This window comes from Dipodomys merriami, unplaced genomic scaffold (genome assembly GCF_024711535.1).
Source record: "Dipodomys merriami isolate MVZ:Mamm:240054 unplaced genomic scaffold, mDipMer1.0.p SCAF_28, whole genome shotgun sequence".
NCBI classification, from domain to species: Eukaryota; Metazoa; Chordata; class Mammalia; order Rodentia; family Heteromyidae; genus Dipodomys; species Dipodomys merriami.
In genome coordinates, this window is record NW_027204270.1 from 11,862,063 (window position 1) to 11,884,132 (window position 22,070).

At 48.5% G+C, this 22,070-nt stretch overlaps 1 protein-coding gene and 1 long non-coding RNA gene across 2 annotated transcripts in view; both read right to left on the reverse strand.

Moving 5' to 3' along the window:
* The window catches only part of Zdhhc18 (zinc finger DHHC-type palmitoyltransferase 18), a 28,443-nt gene extending 25,613 nt beyond the window's left edge, over positions 1-2,830 (reverse strand). The window contains exon 1 of the mRNA XM_070037542.1: positions 2,483-2,830. Within this exon, the coding sequence (XP_069893643.1) occupies positions 2,483-2,790 (308 nt within the window). The 5' untranslated portion in view covers positions 2,791-2,830. The remainder of the gene's footprint in view (positions 1-2,482) is intronic.
* A 5,472-nt stretch (positions 2,831-8,302) lies between these two features.
* Positions 8,303-21,124, reverse strand: LOC138838260 (uncharacterized). Its single transcript, XR_011375576.1, has 3 exons — positions 20,994-21,124; positions 15,319-15,436; positions 8,303-9,583 (listed from the first exon to the last, which is right to left on the reverse strand). It is a non-coding gene; the product is annotated as an uncharacterized lncRNA (long non-coding RNA).
* Between the last annotated feature and the right edge of the window lie 946 nt (positions 21,125-22,070).

The window sequence follows — 22,070 nt, forward strand, 5'->3', positions numbered from 1 at the left end:
CCTCTAATAGAATCGGCCAGGCTCTCAGAGTCACTTACATGGCAACTCACCAAGTTCAAGTACAACCAGACTCCTTCAGGAGGATACAGAAGACGTGAAGAGCCTTTAGAGAACACCAAGTCTTGGGCTCCTCATTTCCCAGAGGGGCTTCAGGGCCCACCATCAGATTCCAGGTCAGTGACAGCCTAGGGTCTCTGGGCTCTCAACAGGTGACCCGTCCATTCATTCAACTTATATTTGCTCTGTGGAGCCACATACCAGGCACTAATTCTAGGCAGGAGGAAAACAATACTCCACTCTTATGGACAAGGACAGGCATGAAACTACCAAATGAGTCTACACACGGTACAGACTGCTAGAAAGAGTGAAAAGTGAGACTGAGGGTGTTGCAGTGCAAAGGCCCTGCAGTAGGTGCCCCACATAGGCCAGTGCAAGGGAGAGGGGGTGTAATGCACAGTGGAAGACTTGGGGAAAAAAAGAACAAGAGAGCTGAAGCCAGATACTGGTGGCTCATGCCTGTAATCCCAGCTACTCAGGAGGCTGAGATCTGAGGATCGAGGTTCAAAGCCAGCTCAGGCAGGAAAGCATGTGAGATTCTTATCTCCAATTAATTACCCAAAAAGCTGGAAGTGGACTTGTGGCTCAAGTGGTAGACAACTACCCTTGAGCAAAGGAACTCAGGGACAGCGCCCAGGCCCTAAGTTCAAGCCTAAAGCATGCACACAAAAAAAGGGGAAAAGGGGGGCTGAGGTCAGAAGAAGTCCAGTATCAGAGCTCTAGCTCTTACTGGGAGAGGGAGAACAAGGGAAGAATGAGGGGTGACTTGGAATGAGAGGGGTGCTCTGGCTGCTATGTGGGGTGAGGAGCAGGGCGGAAGCTGAGAGTTCTGATTGGAAGCCTGGGCTGGCCACAATCCACTAAACCACAGCAGGAAAGGAAGGGCCCAGACACACTCTTCCCAGAGCAACAGACAAGTGGGAAGGAGGGAGTCCCTCATCAGGGGACCCCTCACTTGAGGAAGCGAAGATAAAAGACAAGCTCTCTCTGGGCCTGAGGGACCAGTCCAGTCACCACCAGTGAGGACACCCACACAGCCAGAGGCCCTGCTTGTGAACTGACCCCCAACTCACACCACAGTGAACTCACACTACAGTGTCACAAGGCGCATCACAAACAGCACTACTTCCTTCAGCCATGGCCACAGCTGCAAGATCAGCTCTGGCATTCTGCAAAAGGCATACTGTGATCACCACGCCAGGTGGACCTGAAACTCAGAGCAAGGACCAGGCAGCGAGCGGGCTAGAGCCCCAGAGCTCCTGCTTGTGAATCACCCAGAAAGACAGAGCACTTGGCAAGAAGGCAAAAGGAAGGGCGATGGATAGGACATCTTTACCTTGCTTACAGAGGAAACAGCACTGCGGATACAAAGCCTGGCGCTGGGGAGGGACCAGTGTGGGGTGTCCTGTGGCCAGCCTCACCAGGGCCACGTGACCTCGGGCAGTACTTTTTGGTAAAGACACAAGTACTAACAGCCAACATCAAGTGCTAGTCACCAAGCTAAGGGTTGGCATGGGTCATGGAAACCAGACTCATGACAATGCCGGGGGCGGGTATTCTTAAAGGCCCCAATTTACAGCTGAGGAAACTGGGGTTCTGAGAGGTGACTGGCCTGAGGTCACCCATTTAGTGTGTGGTAGGGCTGGGATCTGAGCCAGGTCTGCTGGCTCCAGAGATGGAGTTCTTAAGTGCACTGTATAATAAAGGAAGACGACCCCAAGGGCTGGGGAGGGGAAGGCAGTGCCCTTGGTGTGGGTGTGCATGAGTGGGAGCGTTGTGCAAGGTATCGTGTCTCTGCAGGCGGCTCCAGCTGGAGGATGGGGTGCAAACCTGCTGTGCACGTAGGTGGCCTGGGAAAGCAGCTGAGCACCCACTCTTCCACCCAAGAGATAGATGCTACGCGGGCCCATCCTGGGTCATCTGGGAAGTGGAGACACCCCCAAATCCACAGGAGCTGATAGCGCCTGTCACATGAAGACACTCTGCAAAAGGTGGGGGCGGGGGGAAGGGGGTGCCCCAGAAAGAAGCCAGGAAGCGAGGGGCAGGGAACTGCAGAAACTGAGGAAAGATTTGGAGAGAGAAGGGGAGGTCTCAGAGGCCCCAGGCTTGTTGAGGAAGGATGCCTGGGGTGGAAGGGGGCTGGAGAGAGGGCAAAGGGGGGAGTCTGAGAGGAGCAAGGGCCCTGCAGGGGACGCCCAGGAAATTCACGATGGGGGTTGCACACCGGCAAAGCACGCTGAAACTTCGAAGTTGTCAGGGAAGCACAGAAAGGAAAGAGGCCGGGAGAGGGGAGTGGAGAGCACTTGGGTGAGCAAGAGATGGTCCAAGGATGAGGGGGGGGGCGCGGAGGGGCCCCGGTGCACCCGCGGACGTGGGCAGAGGAGAGGCCGGAGGGCAGGGGAGAGGGGTCGGGGCCGGAACTCACTCGAAGACGAAGAAGAGGACGGTGGTGCTGAGGATGAGCAGCAGCGTGAGCGCGAAGACGCCGCCGTGGCCGGCCAGCATGAGGCGGCCGCCGCAGTAGAAGCGGTTGCGGCCCGGGAACACCTCCCACTTGCGCCGGGGGCGGCGGCCTAGGCTCCCGCTGGCGCTCCAGCGCGGCCCCGCGGGCGCGGAGGGCGCGGGCCCCGAGCCCGGGGCGGGGGGCGCGGCGGGGCCGGGGCGGCGCGCCCCGGGGGAGGCGGGCGGCGGGGCGGCCCCGGGGCTGATCTGCTGGTACTCGCAGTCCTTCATGCGGCCGGCCGCGGGCCTGGGCTCCGCGCCCCGCGGGCCGGCCGGACGCCTCCGGGGCCGGGGCCGGGGCCGGGGCCGGGGCCGGGGCCGAGCTGCGGCGGAGGCAGCGCGCGCGGCGCCGGCGGCCTCGCTCCCTCCCTCTCTCGCTCCTTCGCTCGCTCGCCGGCTAGGGGCGGCCCGCCCGGCCCCGCGCCGCCCCGCCCCGTGCCCGGCCTCCCGCCGCAGCGCCCCCTCCGCCTGGGCCGGGGAAGGCGCAGCGCGAGGCCGCTGCGAGGCCCGGCCGAGCGCGCCCGGGAGCAGCCTGGAGCCCCGCACGCACTCCGAGACGCGGAGCTCCCGCTTCTGCAGAGCGCCCGCGGACGGCCACGCGGGAGATCCTGGCGGCGCGGGGACACAAGCTCCGAGCGGCGGCGCGCTCGGCCCGGGGTTCCTCCGTGTCCCCTAAGGCAGGGGTTGTGCCCGCAGGCGCAGGGTTTCCAGGAATCCCTGGAGGACTTGTGTTCCACGCTTGAGGAACGAAGTGCACACCCACAGCAACCTGATCTACAGGGTCCCGCCCGGGTCGCCAGTCCAGACACATCTTTTCGTCGTTAGATCCTTTGCCTGGAGTCTCACAAGGCTGCAGGGCAGGGGTCCCCCAGGCTGTGATCTGAGGCCCCCAACGGGAATGAGTCAGTCACCCTGAGGCTGGTGGCTCACATCTGTTGTCCTAAACTACTCAGGAGGCTGTGCGATCTGAGGATCACTGTCCAAAGCCAAACCCAGGAAGAAAAGACCCTGAGGCTCTTATGTCCAGTTAATCAGCAAGAATCCCAAGTGGAGGTGTGGCCCAAGTGGTAGAGTGTTAACCCTGAACAACAACAAGGAATGTGAAACCCCGAGTTCAAGCACCAGCACTGGTACAAAAGAAAAAAACCCGGGGATAAGTGCACTTGCAAGCTCACTCAATTCGTAGGGAAAATTTGTTTCTTGTCTTATGGCTGGGTTCCTGGAACTTTTACTATGATAGACCTTTCTTCAAATTATACCTGCATTTTCTAGAGACCATCACAGTTCTTTTTTTTTTTTTTTTTGTCGGTCGTGGGGCTTGAACTCTGGGCCTGGGCGCTGTCCTTCAGCTCTTCAGCTCAAGGCAAGCACTCTACCACTTGAGCTACAGTGCCACTTCCGGTTTTCTAGTGGTTTATTGGAGATAGGAGTCTCACGGTCTTTCCTGCCCGGACTGGCTTTGAACCGCGATCCTCAGATCTCAGCCTCCTGAGTAGCTAGGATTACAGGCGTGAGCCACCAGAGCCCGACTAAACAATTTATTTTATTTGTTTGTTTGTTTTTGGTCCAGTCGTGGGGCCTGAACTCTGGGCCTGAGTGCTGTCCCTCAGCTCTTTAGCTCAAGGCTAGCGCTCTACCACTTGAGCCACAGTGCCACTTCCGGCTTTTTTCTTTTTGCTTATGTGGTACTGAGGAGTCGAACTCAGGGCCTCAGGCATGCAAGGTAAGCGCTCTACCACTAAGCCACCTTCCCAGCCCCATCACAGTTCTTAATATAGAAGCTTCTTACTTAATGACACTCACAGGGAAAGTTTCTAGGCCCAGGCTGCTAAAACAAAGGGCTTTTGTTTTTGTTTGGTGGTGCTGGTGATCAAAACCAAAACCTTGCGTTAGGCAAGCTTTGTGCCACTGAACTTACTCTCAGTCCTAACACAGAGCTTTACATGACTTATTATATGTCAGACAGGGATAATATGTCACCTTTGCTCTATTTTATTTTTATTGTGCTAGTACTGGAGCTTGAAGTCAGAGCCTCGTGTTCTTTTTCTTTTTTGCTCAGACTGGCTGGCACTCTCCCACTTGAACCACGTTTCACTCTGGCTTGTTGCTAGCTAATTGAGATAGAGTCTTACGGCCCAGTGCTGATAGCTCAAGCCTGTAATCCTAGCTACCCAGGACACTGAGATCTAAGGATCATGGTTCAAAGCCAGCTAGGGCAGGGAGTCTGTGAGACTCTTATCTCCAATTAACCACCAAAAAATGGGAAGTGGCATGTGGCTCAAGTGGTAGAGTGCTAGCCTTGAGCTGAAGAACTGAGGGACAATGCCCAGGCCCAGAGTTCAAGCCCCAAAACCCACCAAAAAAAAAAAAAAAAAGTCTTAAGGCCTTTTCTACTTGGACTGTCTTTGAACCATGATCCTGATCCTCAGGTCTCAGAACTCTGAGTAACTAGGCTAATAATGGTGAGCCACAGGTACCTGGCATGCTTTATTCTATGGCTCAAAACAAGTCACAAGGTGCTAATAGTGCCAAGAGTAAGGATCAATCACACAGAGGTGGGAATGCTAGGAGACAGGAATCTTTGGGAGTTTTTCCTAGGATTTGTCTATCAACCCACTTACTGGAAAACTTGAGAAAATGTATAAGAAAAGAGAAAGCTAGGGGCTAGTTTTGGAGAGTCTGGGAATGGAAATAATACACATGGGGAAGTCTACAGTGAGGCAAGCACCACTAATTGGTACACATACCAAAGGCTGCCTAGCCACACCCTTGGTGCCCAAGGCTCTGGATTTGAAGAGCCCCACCTAGAGTCAACTTCCTAGTGAGCTCCCTCCCTTCAGCTCTTCAGCTATGAAATGAAGTCACAAGACTGGGAAGGAAGGAAGGAAGGAAGAAAGAAAGAAAGAAAGAAAGAAAGAAAGAAAGAAAGAAAGAAAGAAAGAAAGAAAGAGAAAGAAAGAGAAAGAAAGAAAGAAAGAAAGAAAGAAAGAAAGAAAGAAAGAAAGAAAGAAAGAAAGAAAGAAAGGGAGAAAGGAAGAATGGGAGAGAGAGAGAGAAAGAGAGAGAGAGAAAGCGAGAGAGAGAGAGAGAGAGAGAGAAAGAAAGAAAGAAAGAAAGAAAGAAAGAAAGAAAGAGGGAGGGGCTGGGAAGGTGGCTCAGTGGTAGAGCACTTGCCTTGCATGCTTGAGGCCCTGGGTTCAATTCCTCAGCACCACATAAGAAAAAAGCCGGAAGTGGTGCTGTGGCTCAAGTGGTAGAGCGCTAGCCTTGAGCTGAAGAGCTGAGGGACAGCACCCAGGCCCAGAGTTCAGACCCCGCAACTGAACCAAAAAAAAAGAAAGAAAGAAAGAAAGAGAGAGAGAAGGGAGGGAGGGAGGCAGGGAGGAAGGGAAAAAGGCAGGGAGGGAGGGAGGGACAGACAAAAGAAAGGAAGAAAGAAAGAAAGAAAGAAAGGGAGGGAGGGAGGAAGGGAGAGAGAGAAAGAAAGAAAGAAAGAAAGAAAGAAAGAAAGAAAGAAAGAAAGAAAGAAAGAAAGAAAGAGAAGAAAGAAAGAAAGAAAGAGAAATAAGGAAGGGAGGGAGGGAGGGAGGGAGGAAGGGAGGGAAGAAGGGAGGGAGGGACAGACAAAAGAAAAGAAAGAAAGGAAGGAAGGAAGGAAGGAAGAAAGACTTTCCAGTACTGATGGGGGTTCGCCCATGGTGGCCGGGTCTTCTTGTAATCTTAAACCCTACTGAATCCAACTTAAATTATGCTACGTGAATTTCCATTTCCCTCCTATCTCCCAATGTTCACTTGTATCTGTCCTTCCCTCTAACTTTAACAGATGTGGGATTGACACATAGCACTAGTTGAGCATGCACAAGACCCTGGGGTCAGCCCCTGTACAGCAAAGAAAAAAAAAAATAAAGTCTCTTTCTGCTCATGTTCTACTGTTGACTCTCTGAACCTGTGCTCTCTTCCTTTCCCTTAAACGAGTACACACATGCTCAATTCTATCCATTAAAAAGCAACATAGGGTTGGGAATATGGCTTGGAGGTAGAGTACTTGCCTAGCATGCATGAAGCCCTGGGTTTGATTCCTCAACATCACATAAACAGAAAAAGTCAAAAGCACTACTGTGGCTCAAGTGGTAGAGTGTTAGCCTTGAGCAAACGAAGCTCAGAGACAGTCCCCAGGCCCTGAGTTCAAGCCCCAGGACTGGCAAAAAAAAAAAAAATTAACCCAGACAAAAAGTTATTCAGTAGGCAACTGGAAAGGTATGGAATTACAGAGGTAGCATCAGCAGGAAGCAATGACCAATCTCTGCAGCAAGGAACAAAGTAAAGTCTAGAATTAGTATGACTTACAGGGTCAGAGCCAGGGCCCCTCTGAGGAAGTGGTGCTAAGCTGGCTGATGCCTAGGGTCTTTGAGGTAGGGCATGATAAAGCCTAACGGAATACCTGGAAACTAAATTTAGTTTCTATTCTGCCAAGGTGAAAGAGCATTCATTGTTGGGTTTACTGTCAATGGAACAGGAAGTACCAAGGTGTGAAATTTCCTCCCTTCCAGCTCTGCAGTCTCCCTCTAGTGCCCCCTATTGGCATAGCCAAGCATAGGTCCAGCTGGCAAAGCAGAATACAGTTTGAAGAGTCCCCACTCTGGAAGGTTTGGTTTAGAAAGATATTATCATAAATTGGTGCTGGGGCTCATGCCTATAATCCTAGCTACTCAGGAGGTTGAGATATGAGGATTGCAGTTCAAAGCCAGCCTAGGCAGTAAAGTCCGTGAGACTCATCTCCGATTACCACCTGAAAACTGGAAGTTGCACTGTGGCTCAAGTGGTAGAGCTCTTGCCTTGAGTTAAAGAGCTGAAGGACAGAGCCTAGATCCAGAGTTCAAGCCTCCCCCCCCCCCCAAGGAAAATCTGTCTTTTACATTTTTTAAAGTGTAACTATCTTTCGGAAATGCATATTCAATACATAGTCTCACCTACCTGCAACATGAGGAGATGTACAATCCTACTGATTCTTCTCTGGGATACGTTAACAATTCCCCCAAACCAGGCTTAGGATTGGCTCAAGTTGTAGAGGAAGGCTTGGAGTTCAAAACTCCAGTAGCCAAGAAAAAAAAAATTTTTTTTAATTTTTGTAGGTCGTGGGTCTGGGAAGATGGCTCAGTGGTAGAGCGCTTGCCTTGCATGCCTGAGGCCCTGAGTTTGATTCCTCAGCACAACATAAGCAAAATGAAAAAAGCTGGAAGTGGCGCTGTGGCATGGGGCTTGAACTTTGGGCCTGGGCACTGTCCCTCAGCTCTTCAGCTCAAGGCTAGCGCTCTACCACTTGAGCCACAGCACCACTTCTGGCTTTTTCTGCTTATGTGGTGCTGAGGAATCGAACCTAGGGCCTCATGCATGCAAGGCAAGCACTCTACCACTGAGTACCTTCCCAGCCCCGGAAAAAAAAAATTATTAAAACCAGTGACATTCATATCTGAAAATTTTATTAACTGAGAACTGAATTGTAAACTTTGAACAAAAATTGAGTGAAATAATAGGAAGGAAAAGAGAAAGTCACACACACACACACACACACAAACACACTTGTTATACTGGGGAATGAACTCATGGGGTTGCACCTGCTAGGTAACGCCTTCTACCCCAGGCCTTATTTAGTATTTACATAATGATTACATAATGATGTCACAAGATGATAGTTACTATTCATAGCTTTATTTTCTTACTATTCATTCCATAGTCCCTTTGTTCCCTGCCGGAATCTCAGCTGTTTATAGACTTCTGATCTGACTCTTTTTCTCTGAAGGATTTGCCTCCTCAGCACTAGCACACACCGTCTTTCAGGATCACCTTTGATCAGGGCCATCATGTGTCAGCCATCCTCTCCTGTGGTGCTAGCATATGGTGCAGAACCATCTGGAACCAGGCTGTAGATGGAACTCCCCATGGAGGCAGTACAGCAGGAGCGGGGCCAAAGGAAAACTACCTGCTCAGGTAACTTACTCATGCTCTCCCCTCCAGCCATGTTTGAGCTCCTTCTTCTTTGTTAGTAGACAGTACTAGAGTTTGAAGTCAGGGTTGCTAGGCAAATACTCTATACCATTTGAGCCATACCTCTAAGCCTCTTGTCTTATTGTGTTATGAGGCAGGGTCTGGCAGGTCAGACTAATTTCAAATTCCACGTGTAGCTCTGGCTGGTGTAGAACTTCAGATCTTCCTGCCTTAGCCCATCAAGGCTTGAGATCACAAGCATGTGCTACTATTCTCAGCTAAGCCTCTTTTCTTCTCCTCCTCCTTCCTGTTCCTCTTCCCTCTTCCTCCTTCTCCTCTTCCTCCTCCTCCTTTTTCTCCTCCTCTTCTCTTCCTTCTCCTCCTTCTTTTTGTATCAGTTTGAAGTCAGGACTTCATACTTGCATGCTCACTTAGACAACATTATCATTTTGAGCCATGCCTCTAGCCCAGCTTTTTACTGATTATTTTTAGAGGTAGAGTCTTGTGGACTTTTCTCCTCGGGCAGCTTTGACCCTTCCTTGATCCTCCAGATCTCAGACCAAGTAGCTAGGATTACAAGCGTGAACCACAGGAGCCTCATATATACCATTTTCATCTGAAGAGAGATTGCTTGCATGGCTTGGTGGTCGAGATATCACCTGACCCATGGTGAGAAGCTCAGGTCACACAGTTACTTAATATCTTGTGGTTAGGCTTTCAACTTCTTCTTTTTTTTTAAATTCTTTAAACAGTATTGGGGCTTGAATTCAGGGTAACTTGCTAGGCAGGCTTTCACCAGGGCTCAAAAGCAAGAAAAAGGGTATTTACTTCAAAATCCTAGAGATCTGTTCTGCGACTTACCTTCTCATGTTGGAGAGTCTGTAGGAGCCTTTGGTTGGAATAGCCTTCAGTCTGATATCTCCAAGTGCAGAGCAGCCAGAGAGTAGCTGCTATGTTCGGGGCATTGCACCCTCACATGTTTCTCTGAGGTAGGAGGCCTGTTAGAGTATATCAGACTTTGCCAGAAAGCTGTGCAGACCTAGAGGTACAGAGAACAAAGAAAGGTCTATTGCGGGCTGAGAAGGTGGCTCAGTGGTAGAGCGCTTGCCTTGCATGAGGCCCTGGGTTCGATTCCTTAGCACCACATAAGCAAAAAGAAAAAAAGCCGGAAGTGGTGCTGTGGCTCAAGTGGTAGAGCGCTAGCCTTGAGCTGAAGAGCTGAGGGATAGCGCCCAGGCCCAGAGTTCAGGCCCCATGACCGACCAAAAAAAAAAAAAAAAAAAAGGTCTATTGCCAGCAAAGGGACCCAAAAGACCCCTTCTCACGAGAAGAGTGAGAAGTGCCGGCTATTGTCTGTATATAACCTAGGACGTTTAGGAGGAGTTAGAAGGGGCTTGGAGGCAGAGACCCTGGTGTGGACTTGAGGATCAGCGGCTTCATCACGTTGGACTAGGATTTATGGCTGCTGTCCAAATAGTAGATGATAAAGGGCCCTGCAGCTGCCCAGACCTGAAGGTCACTCTAAGGGGCTCTTGTTCCCTTCTAGGGTGGTAGCTGCCCCAGAAAAGTGCCATCCCAAGGTAAAGGGGGTTGGAAGTTGATTATTTACTGCCTTTACTACATGGGCTTAGTGTTGCCTAGGAAGGGAGCATGCTAAGCTGTGGAAAGGGGAAGGAGCATGCTAAACTATGGGAAGGAGCTCACTGGGCTAACAAGGCCCATGCACTCTTGTGGGGTTTCCTTCCCACCCTTAATTTGGCCTGTTTCCCCATGGCATCTATTTCTGGTTTGTCAGAGTTCATCAGCACAAAACCAACCAATCAGCCACCAGCCAACCAATCAACCAACTAATCAACCAGCCAACCAGCCAGTCATCTAACCAACTAACCAACCAGCCAACCAACACCAATCAACCAACAAACCAGCCAACTAATCAACCAACAAATCAAAAACAAATCCCACAGCCGGGCGCCGGTAGCTCACGCCTGTAATCCTAGCTACTCAGGAGGTTGAGATCTGAGGATCGCGGTTCAAAGCCAGCCCGGGCAGGAGAGACCATGAGACTCCTATCTCCAATAAACCACCAGAAAACCGGAAGTGGCGCTGTAGCTCAAGTGGTAGAGCGCTCGCCTTGAGCTGAAGAGCTGAGGGACAGCACCCAGGCCCAGAGTTCAAGCCCCACAACCGCCAAAAAAAAAAAAAAAAAAAAACAAATCCCACAAGGGAAAGCAATAACATACCTAGTCAACAACTGAACATCAAACACCACCATCACTACTACAACTAGTCAAGATTAGTGTCATTGTCTTAATAAATTCATTGTAATTCAGTCATCATTCTCCAAGATCCAGTTGCCTTATGTAAAGACAGAACATGTGGGTTAAGTAGGAATGTAATAGCTTGTAACACCTTAGCATACTCCCCACTTTTTTTTTTTTTTTTGGTGTCAGTCCTGGGGGTTGAACTCAGGGCCTGGACAATGTCCTTAAGCTCCTTTTGCTCAAGGCTAGCACTCTACCACTTGAGCCACAGCGCTACTTCTGGCTTTTTCTATTTATGTGGTACTAAGGAACTGAACCCAGGGCTTCATGCATGCTATGCAAGCACTCTACTTCTAAGCCACATTCCTAGCCTCTCTTCCTCATTTTTTGGTCACCCTTACCTTCATTTTATTGGCTGGCAAGTTTTGGTTAATTTGCTTATCCTGCATCTGCAAGTTTTATAGGCTGAAATTCTTTGAGTGGCTGCTTCTCTACTACCTCATATTAGGACCATAACTTGAGCTGAAGTAAAGAATTTAGCGCAAGCTGTGTGCTGGTGGCTTACACCTGTAATACTAGCTACTCAGGAGGCTGAGCTCTGAGGCTAGTGGTTCAAAGCCATCCCGGGCAGGCAACAGGAACAACCAAAGTCCTTGAGACCGTTATCTTCAATTAACAACCAAAAACCAGAAGTGGAATCATGACTCAAAGTGGTAGAGCAAAAAAGCTCAGGGATGAAAGTAAAAAAGGTGCCCAAAAGACCACACCGACAAAATGTCAGGGGCACAAGATTTATTGTTGGCAGAGCTAACCAGACAAGCTCTCCCGAGGAAAAGAGAAAAATGGAGCCCAGCGGCGGCTCGGAGGACCCCTTTTATATCCTCGGGGGCCGGAAGTGGGAGGTGCCTCACCTACTGTGCGGGTGCTGCCATCCAGGGCGGAGATTCATCTGTGAGGCGGTGGCGTTTCCTTACCAGGGACAGTGCCAATGTCCAGAGTTCAAGCCCGTGACTGACAAAAAGAATAAAAAGAAGCCGGGCGCTGATGGCTCACGCCTGTAATCCTAGCTACTCAGGAGGCTGAGATCTGAGGATCGCGGTTCAAAGCCAACCCAGGCAGGAAAGACCGCAAGACTCCTATCTCCAATAAACCACCAGAAAACCGGAAGTGGTGCTGTAGCTCAAGTGGTAGAGCGCTCGCCTTGAGCTGAAGAGCTGAGGGACAGCGCCCAGGCCCAGAGTTCAAGCCCCACGACCGACCAAAAAAAAAAAAAAAAAAAGAATAAAAAGAAAATAACTTATTTTCTCTTCTCTCCTCTCTTCCTCCTCCTCTCCTTTCATCTTCTCTCCTTTTCTCTTTCTTTCTTGCCTGTACTGTGGTTTGAACTGAAGCTTTAAGCTTGCTAGACAGGGTCTTGTGTTTTTGTCCAGGGCTAGCCTTACCCCAGGATCCTATAGCTAGGATGACAGACAGCACCATGTCCAGCTTACTGAGATGGGTGTCTGGTAACTTTTTGCCTTGATTGGCCCCAAATCACAATACTCTTGATCTTTGTCTCTCAAGTAGCAGAGATTACAGGTGTAAGCCGCTTGTCTGGCCTCTACTCCTCCCACACTCCCCCCCCCTTTTTTTTTTTTTTTTTTTTTTGCCAATCCTGGAGCTTGATCTCTGAGCTTGGGTGCTATCCCTAAGCTCCTTTTTGTTCAAGGCTAGCACTCGACCACTTGGGCCACAGTGCCACTTCAAGCTTTTTCTGTTATTAACTGGAGATAAGAGCCTCCTGGGGAGCTGAGCACTGGTGGCTCACACCTGTAATCCTAGCTATTCAGGAGGCTGAGATCTGAGGATCACAAGCCAGCCCAGGCAGGAAAGTCCATGAGACTCTTATCTCCAAATAACCACCAGAAAACCAGAAGTGGTGTTGTGGCTCAAGTGGTAGAGTGCTAGCCTTGAGCTGCAGGTACAGCGCCCAGGCCCAGAGTTCAAGATCCACAACCAACCAAAAAAAAAAAAAAAAAAAAAAGCCTCATTGGGGGGAGGGGGGAATGTGGCTTAGTGGTAGAGTGCTTGCCTAGCATGCATCAAACCTAGGGTTTAATTCCTCAGAACCACATAAACAGAAAAAGCTGGAAGTAGCACTGTGGCTCCAGTGGTAGAGTGCTAGCCTTGAGCAAAAGAAGCTCAGAGACAGTTTCCAGGCCCTGAGTTCAAGCCCCAGGGCTCACACACACACTTTCCTGCAGGGGCTGGCTTCAAACCATGTTCCTCAGATCTCAGCCTCTTAAGTAACTAGGATTATAGGCATGAACCACCAGTGCCTGGCCCTGTTTCCTTTTTTTTTTTTTTTTTTTTTTGTCGATTGTGGGGCTTGAACTCTGTGGCTGGGTGCTGTCCTTCAACTCTTCAGCTCAAGGCAAGCACTCTACCACTTGAGCCACAGCATCTCTTCCAGTTTTCTGGTGGCTAATTGGAGATAAGGGTCTCATGGAGGGCTGGGAAGGTGGCTTAGTGGTAGAGCACTTGCTTTGCATTCATGAGGCCCTGGGTTCGATTCCTCAGCACCACATAAGCAGGAAAAAAAAAAGCCAGAAGTGGCGCTGTGGCTCAAGTGATAGATAGAATGCTAGCCTTGAGCTGAAGAACTGAGGGACAGCACCCAGGCCCAGAGTTCAGGCCCCACGACCGGGCCCCCCTCCCCCCCCCAAAAAAAAAGAGTCTCATGGACTTTCCTGCCCAAGCTGGCTTTGAACCATGATCCTCAGATCTCAGCCTCCTAAGTAGCTAGGATCACAGGCATGAACCACTGGTGCCCCACCTTGTTTCTCTTTTTTGAGTTATATTCTTTTTTTATTTTTATTTTTTGTCATTGTGGGGCTTGAACTCTGGGCCTGGACACTGTCCCTCAGCTCTTCAGTTTTCTGGTGGTTTATTGGACTTTTGTGCCCTGGCTGGCTTTGAACTGTGATCCTCAGATCTCTGTATCCTGGGTAGCTAGGATTACAGGTGTGAGCCACTGGTGCCTGGCTATATTCTTGCTATATAGCCCAAGCTGGTCTCCAATTCTCCATCCTCTTGCCTCAGTCTTCTTGGAATACAGGCATTACAGTCTGTACCACCATACCTGGCTTTTTTTTTTTTTTTTTTTTTTGTCGTGAGTCTTGAACTCTGGGCCTGAGCGCTGTTCTGGAGCTCTTTGTCTCAAGGTGAATGCTCTACCACTTGAGCCACAGAGCCACTGCTGGTTTTCTGTTGATTAATTGGAGATGAGAGTCTCACGGACTTTCCTGCTCAGGCAGGATCCTCAGACCTCAGTCTCCTGAGTAGCTAGGCGTGAGCCACCAGTGCCCAGCTATTTGTCATTTCTTTCAGTAGAGCCTCTGATGTTATCAGAAGAATCTGTTCCACACCATATCCTGATAGTCATTATTATTATTGTAACAGTCAACAGTTAAGTGGAACAACCACTTGGACCCCCAAAGCACTTGTTAGGTGGCTAGGTAACACAAATTACCGTAGGTGATAATTTAATTATGATGCAGAAGCATGCCATGAATTGATTATAGTATCACATTTCACATTCAAATCCAGTGACAAATCCAAGCCAGTTACCTAATCTCATCTTTTGGAGTTTATTTCCTAATACTGATTTCTGCATCAGCCAGTCTACTCAATGCAATAGAAACTACAGCAGTTATTGACAGAGAAAATTTAGCATAGAGAATTGTTGACTAAGTATAAAATGGTTAACTAGAAGATAACTGTAAGGGCCGGGTGCTGGTGGCTCAAAACTGTAATCCTAGCTACTCAGGAGGCTGAGAGTTGAGTATCTCAGTTTGAAGCTAGCCTGGGCAGGAAAGTCTGGCAGACTTTTTTTTTGGTCAGTCATGGAGCCTGAACTCTGGGCCTAAGCCCTATCCCTCAGCTCTTCAGCTAAAGGCTAGTACTCTACCACTTGAGCCACAGCTCCACTTCCAGATTTTTCTGCTTATATGGTGCTGAGGAATCAAACCCAGGGCCTCATGCATGCAAGGCAAGCACTCTTCCATTGAGCCACCTTCCCAGCCCCTTAAATGTCAGATTTTTATGATTTTGTTTTGTTTTGTTTTTGGTCAGTCGTGGGGCCTGAACTCTGGGCCTGAGCACTGTCCTTCAGCCCTTCAGCTCAAGGCTAGTGCCCTACCACTTGAGCCACAGCACCACTTCCCTGGCAGACTTTTATCTCCAATTAACCACCAGAAAACCAGAAGTGGTGCTGTGGCTCAAAGTGGTAGAGTGCTAGCCTTGAGAAAAAAAATCTCAGGGACAGCACCCAGGCCCTGAGTTCAGTCCCATGACTAACATATAAAGTAAAATAAAAATAGATAATTGTAAGGGTAAAACATTCTCTATCCTGGAGGCACTGCTGACACAGCAAGAAGCATCTGTAACCCCAGGAACTTGGGAAACAAGGGAAAGGGCTTGAAATTACTAAACTATGAAACCCAGAGGGGCCTCACAGAACTTACACTCATACCTCTAAATCTGGAGCTGGTGACCAGTGACTCAAGCTTGCAGGAGAAACCCAAACCTCTAAGGGGCAGATCCTGTCCAGCTGGCTGCTGGTATCTCTGAGGTGGGGACTGTGACCAGTTCTGTAGTTAATGGGAAGAAAGAAAAAGACAAAATTTCCAAGTGGACTTGATGGCAGATCAGAAAGAACCTGCTGGGGCCCGAGGAAAGCCTTGTTTACTACTAGCAGGCATGTGAAGCAAACTGGAGGAGCAAGTCCCTTCTTACATTGGCCTCACTATCGCCCTCTCCTGGCCTTTATTGGCAGAGCAAGCCTCACTTGCACTTTTCCAGACACTTGAATGAGCTGCTGGCATTCTGACTGTAGGAGCAATATGGATGAACCTTGAGGACATGTTAAGTGAAATAAACCAGACAGAAAAGCACAAATATTGCTTGATACCACTTGGATGGGTACCTAGAGTAGTCACATTTGTAGATACAAAGTAGAGGGATGGTTGCCAGAGATGAGAGCAAGCAGGGGATGAGAAGTCATTTCTGAATACATATGGAATTTCAGCTTGAAAAGATGAAAAGTTTGGGAGATGGATAGTGTCAATTGTTGCACAAGTTTAATACCACAAACTCTACATTTAAAAGCAGTCAAGGTTGGGTGCTGGTGGCTCATGCCTGTAATCCTAGCTACTCAGGAGGCTGAGACTGAGCATCAAGGTTCAAAGCCAGTCCAGGCACAAAAGTCCGTGAGACAATTATCTCCAATAAACCACCAGAAAACTGGAAGTGGCGCTGTGGCTCAAGTGGTAGAACACTAGCCTTGAGCTGAAGAGCTGAGGGACAGCACCCAGGCCCCAGAATTCAAGTTCCATGACTGGGGGAAAAAAAAAGACAAAATGGTAAACTTTATGTAATATATATTTTAACACCTCTCTGCAAAGCCTTGGGCTGATTAAGACTTAAAATATCGTTTAGGCCCCAGGCTTTCACCAGCAGGAAGCAGGCAATAATAGCATAGCATTCTCCACAAACCCCATCTCACACCGGCCAAGAAGGACAATCAACAAGAGGAACTTCATAGAGGGCAGGTCCGTGAGCCACGGGAACAAAAGACAAAGGAGTCCTTCCTATAACAACATCAGAGTCTAATCAAGGAACTTCCCTTGGCCCCTGGGAAGGGGTGGCTCTGCCTAGCTACCGGGAAACTGGAAGGACTGAGTCTTCTTCCTACTTTTCTTTTTCCTTTTTTTTGTTTTTGTTTTTGGTGCCAGTCTCAGGGCTTGAACTCAGGGCCTGAATGCTGTCCCTGAGCTTTTTTGCTGAAGGCAAGCACTCTACCAGTTGAGCCACAGCTCCACTTCCGGTTTTTGTTTTTTGGTTAAGAGTCTCAGGGACTTTCCTGCTCAGGCTGGGTTTGAACCATAATCTTCTGACGTGAGGTTATCCTTTTTCTTGGTCTACCAATGTATACTGGGTGTATTTGTAAAGTGCAGATCATTTTGTTAATGCATAAGGTCATCATAAAGAACTATTTCTGGCCAGGCATTGGTGGCTCATGCCTGTAAATCCTAGCTGTTCAGGACTCTGAGATTTGAGGATAATGGTTCGAAGCCAACCTGTGCAGTAATGCCCATTGAACTGTGATCTCCAATTAATTACCAAAAAGCTGGAAGAAGAGCTGTGGCTCAAGTGGTAGAGCATTCACCTTGAGCACAAAATCTTTTGGGATGGTGCCTAGAACCTGAGTTCAAGCCCCAGGACTGGGGCCAAAAAAATCCCCAAACCTATTTCTGAAGCTGGTTGAGAAACTGAGCTGAATGTAATGACCAGATTAAGATTTGAGGTAGTTTCTTTTGGGAAAGAGAACAGGTATTTGGTCCAGAAAAGCAGGCAGTGACATACAATTATCAATTTTTTTTTGTTTTCCTGGACCATAGCCAAGCTTCATTTCCCTTCCAGTAGGGGTGCCAGATTTAAAAAATAAAAATACAGGATGCAGGCTGGGAAGGTGGCTCAGTGGTAGAGCGCTTGCCTTGCATGCCTGAGGCCCTGGGCTTGATTCCCCAGCACCACATAAGCAAAAAGAAAAAAGCCAGAAGTGGCGGTGTGGCTCAAGTGGTAGAGCGCTAGTCTTGAGCTGAAGAGCTGAGGGGCAGCGCCCAGGCCCAGAGTTCAGGCCCCACGACCAGACCCCCCCCAAAAAAATAAATAAATAAAAATACAGGATGCTTAGTTACATTGAATTCCAGATAAACTATAAAGAACTTCTTAGCATAAGTATGTCCTGTGCAATATTTGCAATATAGTTACACTGAAAAATAACTCTACTTTCCCCTGTCTTGCAGTAGAGGTGGCCACCAGCCTGTGTTCTTAGCTAGTAGAAGGAAAGTACAGTAGTATGAATCTCCTCCAGGTTGGCCCCTTATGCCCCTCTGGAAGCAGAGGACTCTGATGAGCTAAAGAGGGATTGTGAAACAGTGGACAGTGATTCCATAGGATGGTTCACTCTCCCCAAACCTATATAGACTATAATATAAACAAGATGGAAACTTTTGTGATTCACCCACTGAGTTTTAGGAGGTGTTATAGCAGTCAGCTTTTTATATTCCTAACTCCCCCCCCCTTTTTTTTTTCTTAGCATGGTGTTCTACTGCCAAGCTATAACAGCAGTGTAACAATAATTTTTCTTATCCTATTTTTTTTTTTTTTTTTGGCCAATTCTGGGGCTTGAACTCAGGGCCTGGGAACTGTCCCTGAGCTTCTTTTTGCTTAGGGCTAGCACTCTACCACTTGAGTCACAGTACCAATTCTGGCTTTTTCTGTGTATGTGGTACTGAGGAATCCAACCCAGGACTTCATACATGCTAGGCAAGCACTCTACCACTAAGCCACATTCCTAGCCCTTTTTTTTTTTTTTTTTTTGGGTCCGGTTGTGGGGCCTGAACTCTGGGCCTGGGCGCTGTCCCTCAGTTCTTCAGCTCAAGGCTAGCGCTCTACCACTTGAGCCACAGCACCCACTTCCAGCTTTTTTCTTCTGTGGTGCTGAGGAATCGAACCCAGAGCCTCAGGCATGCAAGGCAAGCGCTCTACCACTGAGCCACCTTCCCAGCCCCTCCTAGCCCTTCTTATCCTTTCTTTAACCTTAATGACATAGGACTTTGGTAACCATTCCTTTCTTCATGAAATTCTCTATCTCCAATAATACTTTCTCCTTTTATTTTTTTGGTCAGTAGTGGTGCTTGAACTCTGGGCGCTGTCCCTTAGTTCTTCAGCTCAAGCTAGTGCCCTACTACAGTGCCACTTTTAGTTTTTTGGTCATTAACTGGAAATAAGAGTCTCAGGGACTTTCCTGCCTGGGCTGGCTTTGAACCTCGATCCTCAGATCTCAGCTTCCTGAGTTGCTAGGTAGCTAGATTACAGGCATGAGCCTCCAGTGCCCAGCATAAAATTTTGTTTCATGGAATGTCATGGCTCCATTTATATTTATCATGTTCTTCCCATTTGGTATATACAACTTTTTTCAGAGCTCTAGAGCTCGTATTTGACAGTTGAAATGACCCAAACTTTGAAATAGTGTCTTGGTTTCACTGAGTTGTCTAGTTGTTTTTTTTTTTTTTTTGCCGGTCGTGGACCTGAACTCTGGGTCTGGGCGCTGTCCCTCAGCTCTTCAGCTCAAGGCGAGTGCTCTATAGACGCTTGAGCCACAGCAACACTTCCGGCTTTTTCTGTTTATGTGGTGCTGAGGAATGGAACCCAGGGCCTCATACATGCAAGGCAAGCATTCTACCACTGAGCCACTTTCCCAGCCCATAGTTGTTTTTGTTTTTTAACTGAAAGGAAAAGCTTGTGGATTAAACAGCATATTTAAAAATGTTTGCTACTTGGGCTGGGAAGGTAGCTCAGTGGTAAAGCGCTTGCCTTGCATGCCTGAGGCCCTGGGCTCGATTCCTCAGCACCACATAAGCAAAAAGATAAAAGCCGGAAGTGGTGCTGTGGCTCAAGTGGTAGAGTGCTAGCCTTGAGCTGAAGAGCTGAGGGACAGCACCCAGGCCCAGAGTTCAGGCCCCACGACCAGACCCCCCCCCCAAAAAAAAAAAATTTTGCCACTCACTTATACTTGTTTCAATACTTAAGGAAAACTGGCTTTCTTAAAAATCTTAGCAGGTCTATCTATATTTTTATTTACCTTTTTGGTTCAGTGGAAGTTGAGTTGTTCAGGGAAAATGACAGGTAATGAAACAGAAATACATACAAACATAATCCCAGCAACCCTGGAATCCCAACACTTGGGAAGGGTGCAAGTTCAAGGATCATTTGGGCTACAGAGGGACACCTCGTTTCTGACAATCCCTTTTGTGGTGTTGTTGCACTCACAGTTGGTTGGATCCACAGATGTGGGACTCACCCACAGATGGGGGAGGGCTAACTGTATTATCTACAAGTTGCAGAAGAGTAAAGTGAACCTTAGAAATTCAGTATCTGCCTTGTTTACCCAGGAGATAGGGGCTTGGGCCAGTTTTGAAAGCTAGATTTTAGTAACTCCACTCAAATCTAGCTCTCCTTTTCTGTTCCATTTCCTATCATCTACATTCCTCTCTACCTTCAGCTTTCAAATCCCACCCATTTTTTTCAGAGCAGCTCAACTACCATTTTTTCTACCAAGTCTTTTCAGGTATTCCAAACTAGAGAGGATTTACATTTGAGAATTTAGAAAACTTGCTCTGTACCTCATCTATACTTCTCTAAATGTACACTTAAAACTGTAATTTGTCCTCATCACACGAACTTAAAAGTATTCTTATTTGCCAGTCCTGGGGCTTGAACTCAGTGCATGAACACTTTCCCCGACTTTTTTTTTTGCTCAAGGCTAACGCTCTATCACTTGAGCCACAGTTCCACTTCTGGATTCCCTCCCCCTCCCCTCCCCCCAATTCTGGATTTTTTTTTTTTTTTTTTGTAGAGCTAAGAGTCTCACAAACTTTCCTGGCTGGGCTGGCTTTGAACCATGATCCTCATATCTCAGCCTCCTGAGCAGCTAGGAATATATGTGTGAGCCACTGGCACCCAGCTAAGTGTTCTTTTACTCCTCAGAAGTTACCACTTTCTATCTTAATGTTGCTGTGTTTCAGCTAGGAACTTGTTAGACAGTTATTTGAGGACAGGAGAATAGCTGAGTCCTTAGTTCTCTAAAATAGATGTTAATAAACAATTGCCAAAAGGATCCAAGGATTTAAAATCTCTTGGGCCTGCACATTACATTTTTGGATGGAGAACAGGTCTGTCTGTTAAGAATAAGTGACTTTTTTCCTCCCCCAGGGGACTGGTAAAGACATGTCAAACCCTCCCTCTCCTCCCACCTTCATTAAAGAACAAAGAGCCATGTACTTCTAGGTACAAGAAGTGTCTGGTTTCTGTTTTAGCAGGGTCTCAGAAGGAAATGACTTTTCTCTGAAACCATAGCCGCCCAACCCAGCTGCGGCATTGTTAGACCTCGGGGTAAACAGGAAGCTTCCTGTCTTGGGCCCTTCATGTCCCTCTCCCAGACTATTAAAGACTGTTAATAGGATGATAAAAGGACAGCTGCTGGCCATAAAGTCAGCCCACTCCTTAGATTCTGAGAGACCTCCTTCCAAGGTCAGAGAAAAACTGGTCTTTCTTCAGGTCACACTAGGTGTGTCCACTTACCTGGGGTCCTCAGGTGGAAGATTTTTGGGGGATGAGGAGAGTGATCTCACGTCACTAGACTGAAGCTGGGAGAGCAGTGAAATCACTGACGCTGGGCTATCTATCATCACCTCTTCCAATAGAGGAACAATCAGTCCTGATCACTCCCCAAAGGAGGGAAAGAGAAGCAGACAGCAAAGAACCTAGTGCTCCTAGTTTGGCAATAGAGAGCCAAGCGGAAAGGGGACCCCAGCTCCTCCCACACAGGCTGGAAGTCCCTGGATGTGCAGCTGTTGGCTGAGAGAGGGCACAGTTTCTGCCAGCTGGAGGGACGCAGGGAAGGGTGATCATCTTTTGCCAAGAAGGGCACTCAGTGTCTTGGCAGAAGGCAGAGGGCTGCCCCAATCTGTGTGTACGTTTTCAGAAGCATTTGACTCTGGACCAAATGCTTGGCTGTGGTAGGGCTGCGGCGGCAGCAGCAAAGGGTAGGAGTGTGCATTGGCCAGGCTGGCCGGAGGCTCCCACAGACAGAGCTGGGCTTCTGCCAGGAGCTTCCCTTCAGCTGGCAAGTGGAGCTTTCTGTCACGGTTGGAGGGAGTGTGTCCAAAATTCCAACTCCCAGCCTCTCCAGAAGCTGCTGCTGATTACCCATCTGTTTTGAAGAGTTGTACACTTACTGGAATGTTTGGCTCAAATGGGGACTAAGATACAAAGCCAAACTCCTACCTGGCTCAGTGATCATACTACCATTAGCAATAGGCTCACTATCAAATGGAGGGGCCGTGAGGCAGGAAGGAGCCCTTTCAGCTGTCCAGGTCACTGTGTTGCTTCTTCTGACCTTATTCTCCAGTGTTACTGCCTTCCCTTCTTAGTTACTCCTTCAGAGTGGCACCCAGGGATGAAAGGATTTCTTCTAATCACTGAAAGGAGAAATGGGAGATACCTCCAAAATAATGTTTGAGCCTCCACATGTCTTTTTTTGGGGCCGGTTGTGGGGCTTGAACTCAGGGCCTGGGTGCTGTCCCTCAGCTCTTCAGCTCAAGGTTAGCACTCTACCACTTGAGCCACAACACCACTTCTGGTTTTCTGGTGGTTTAT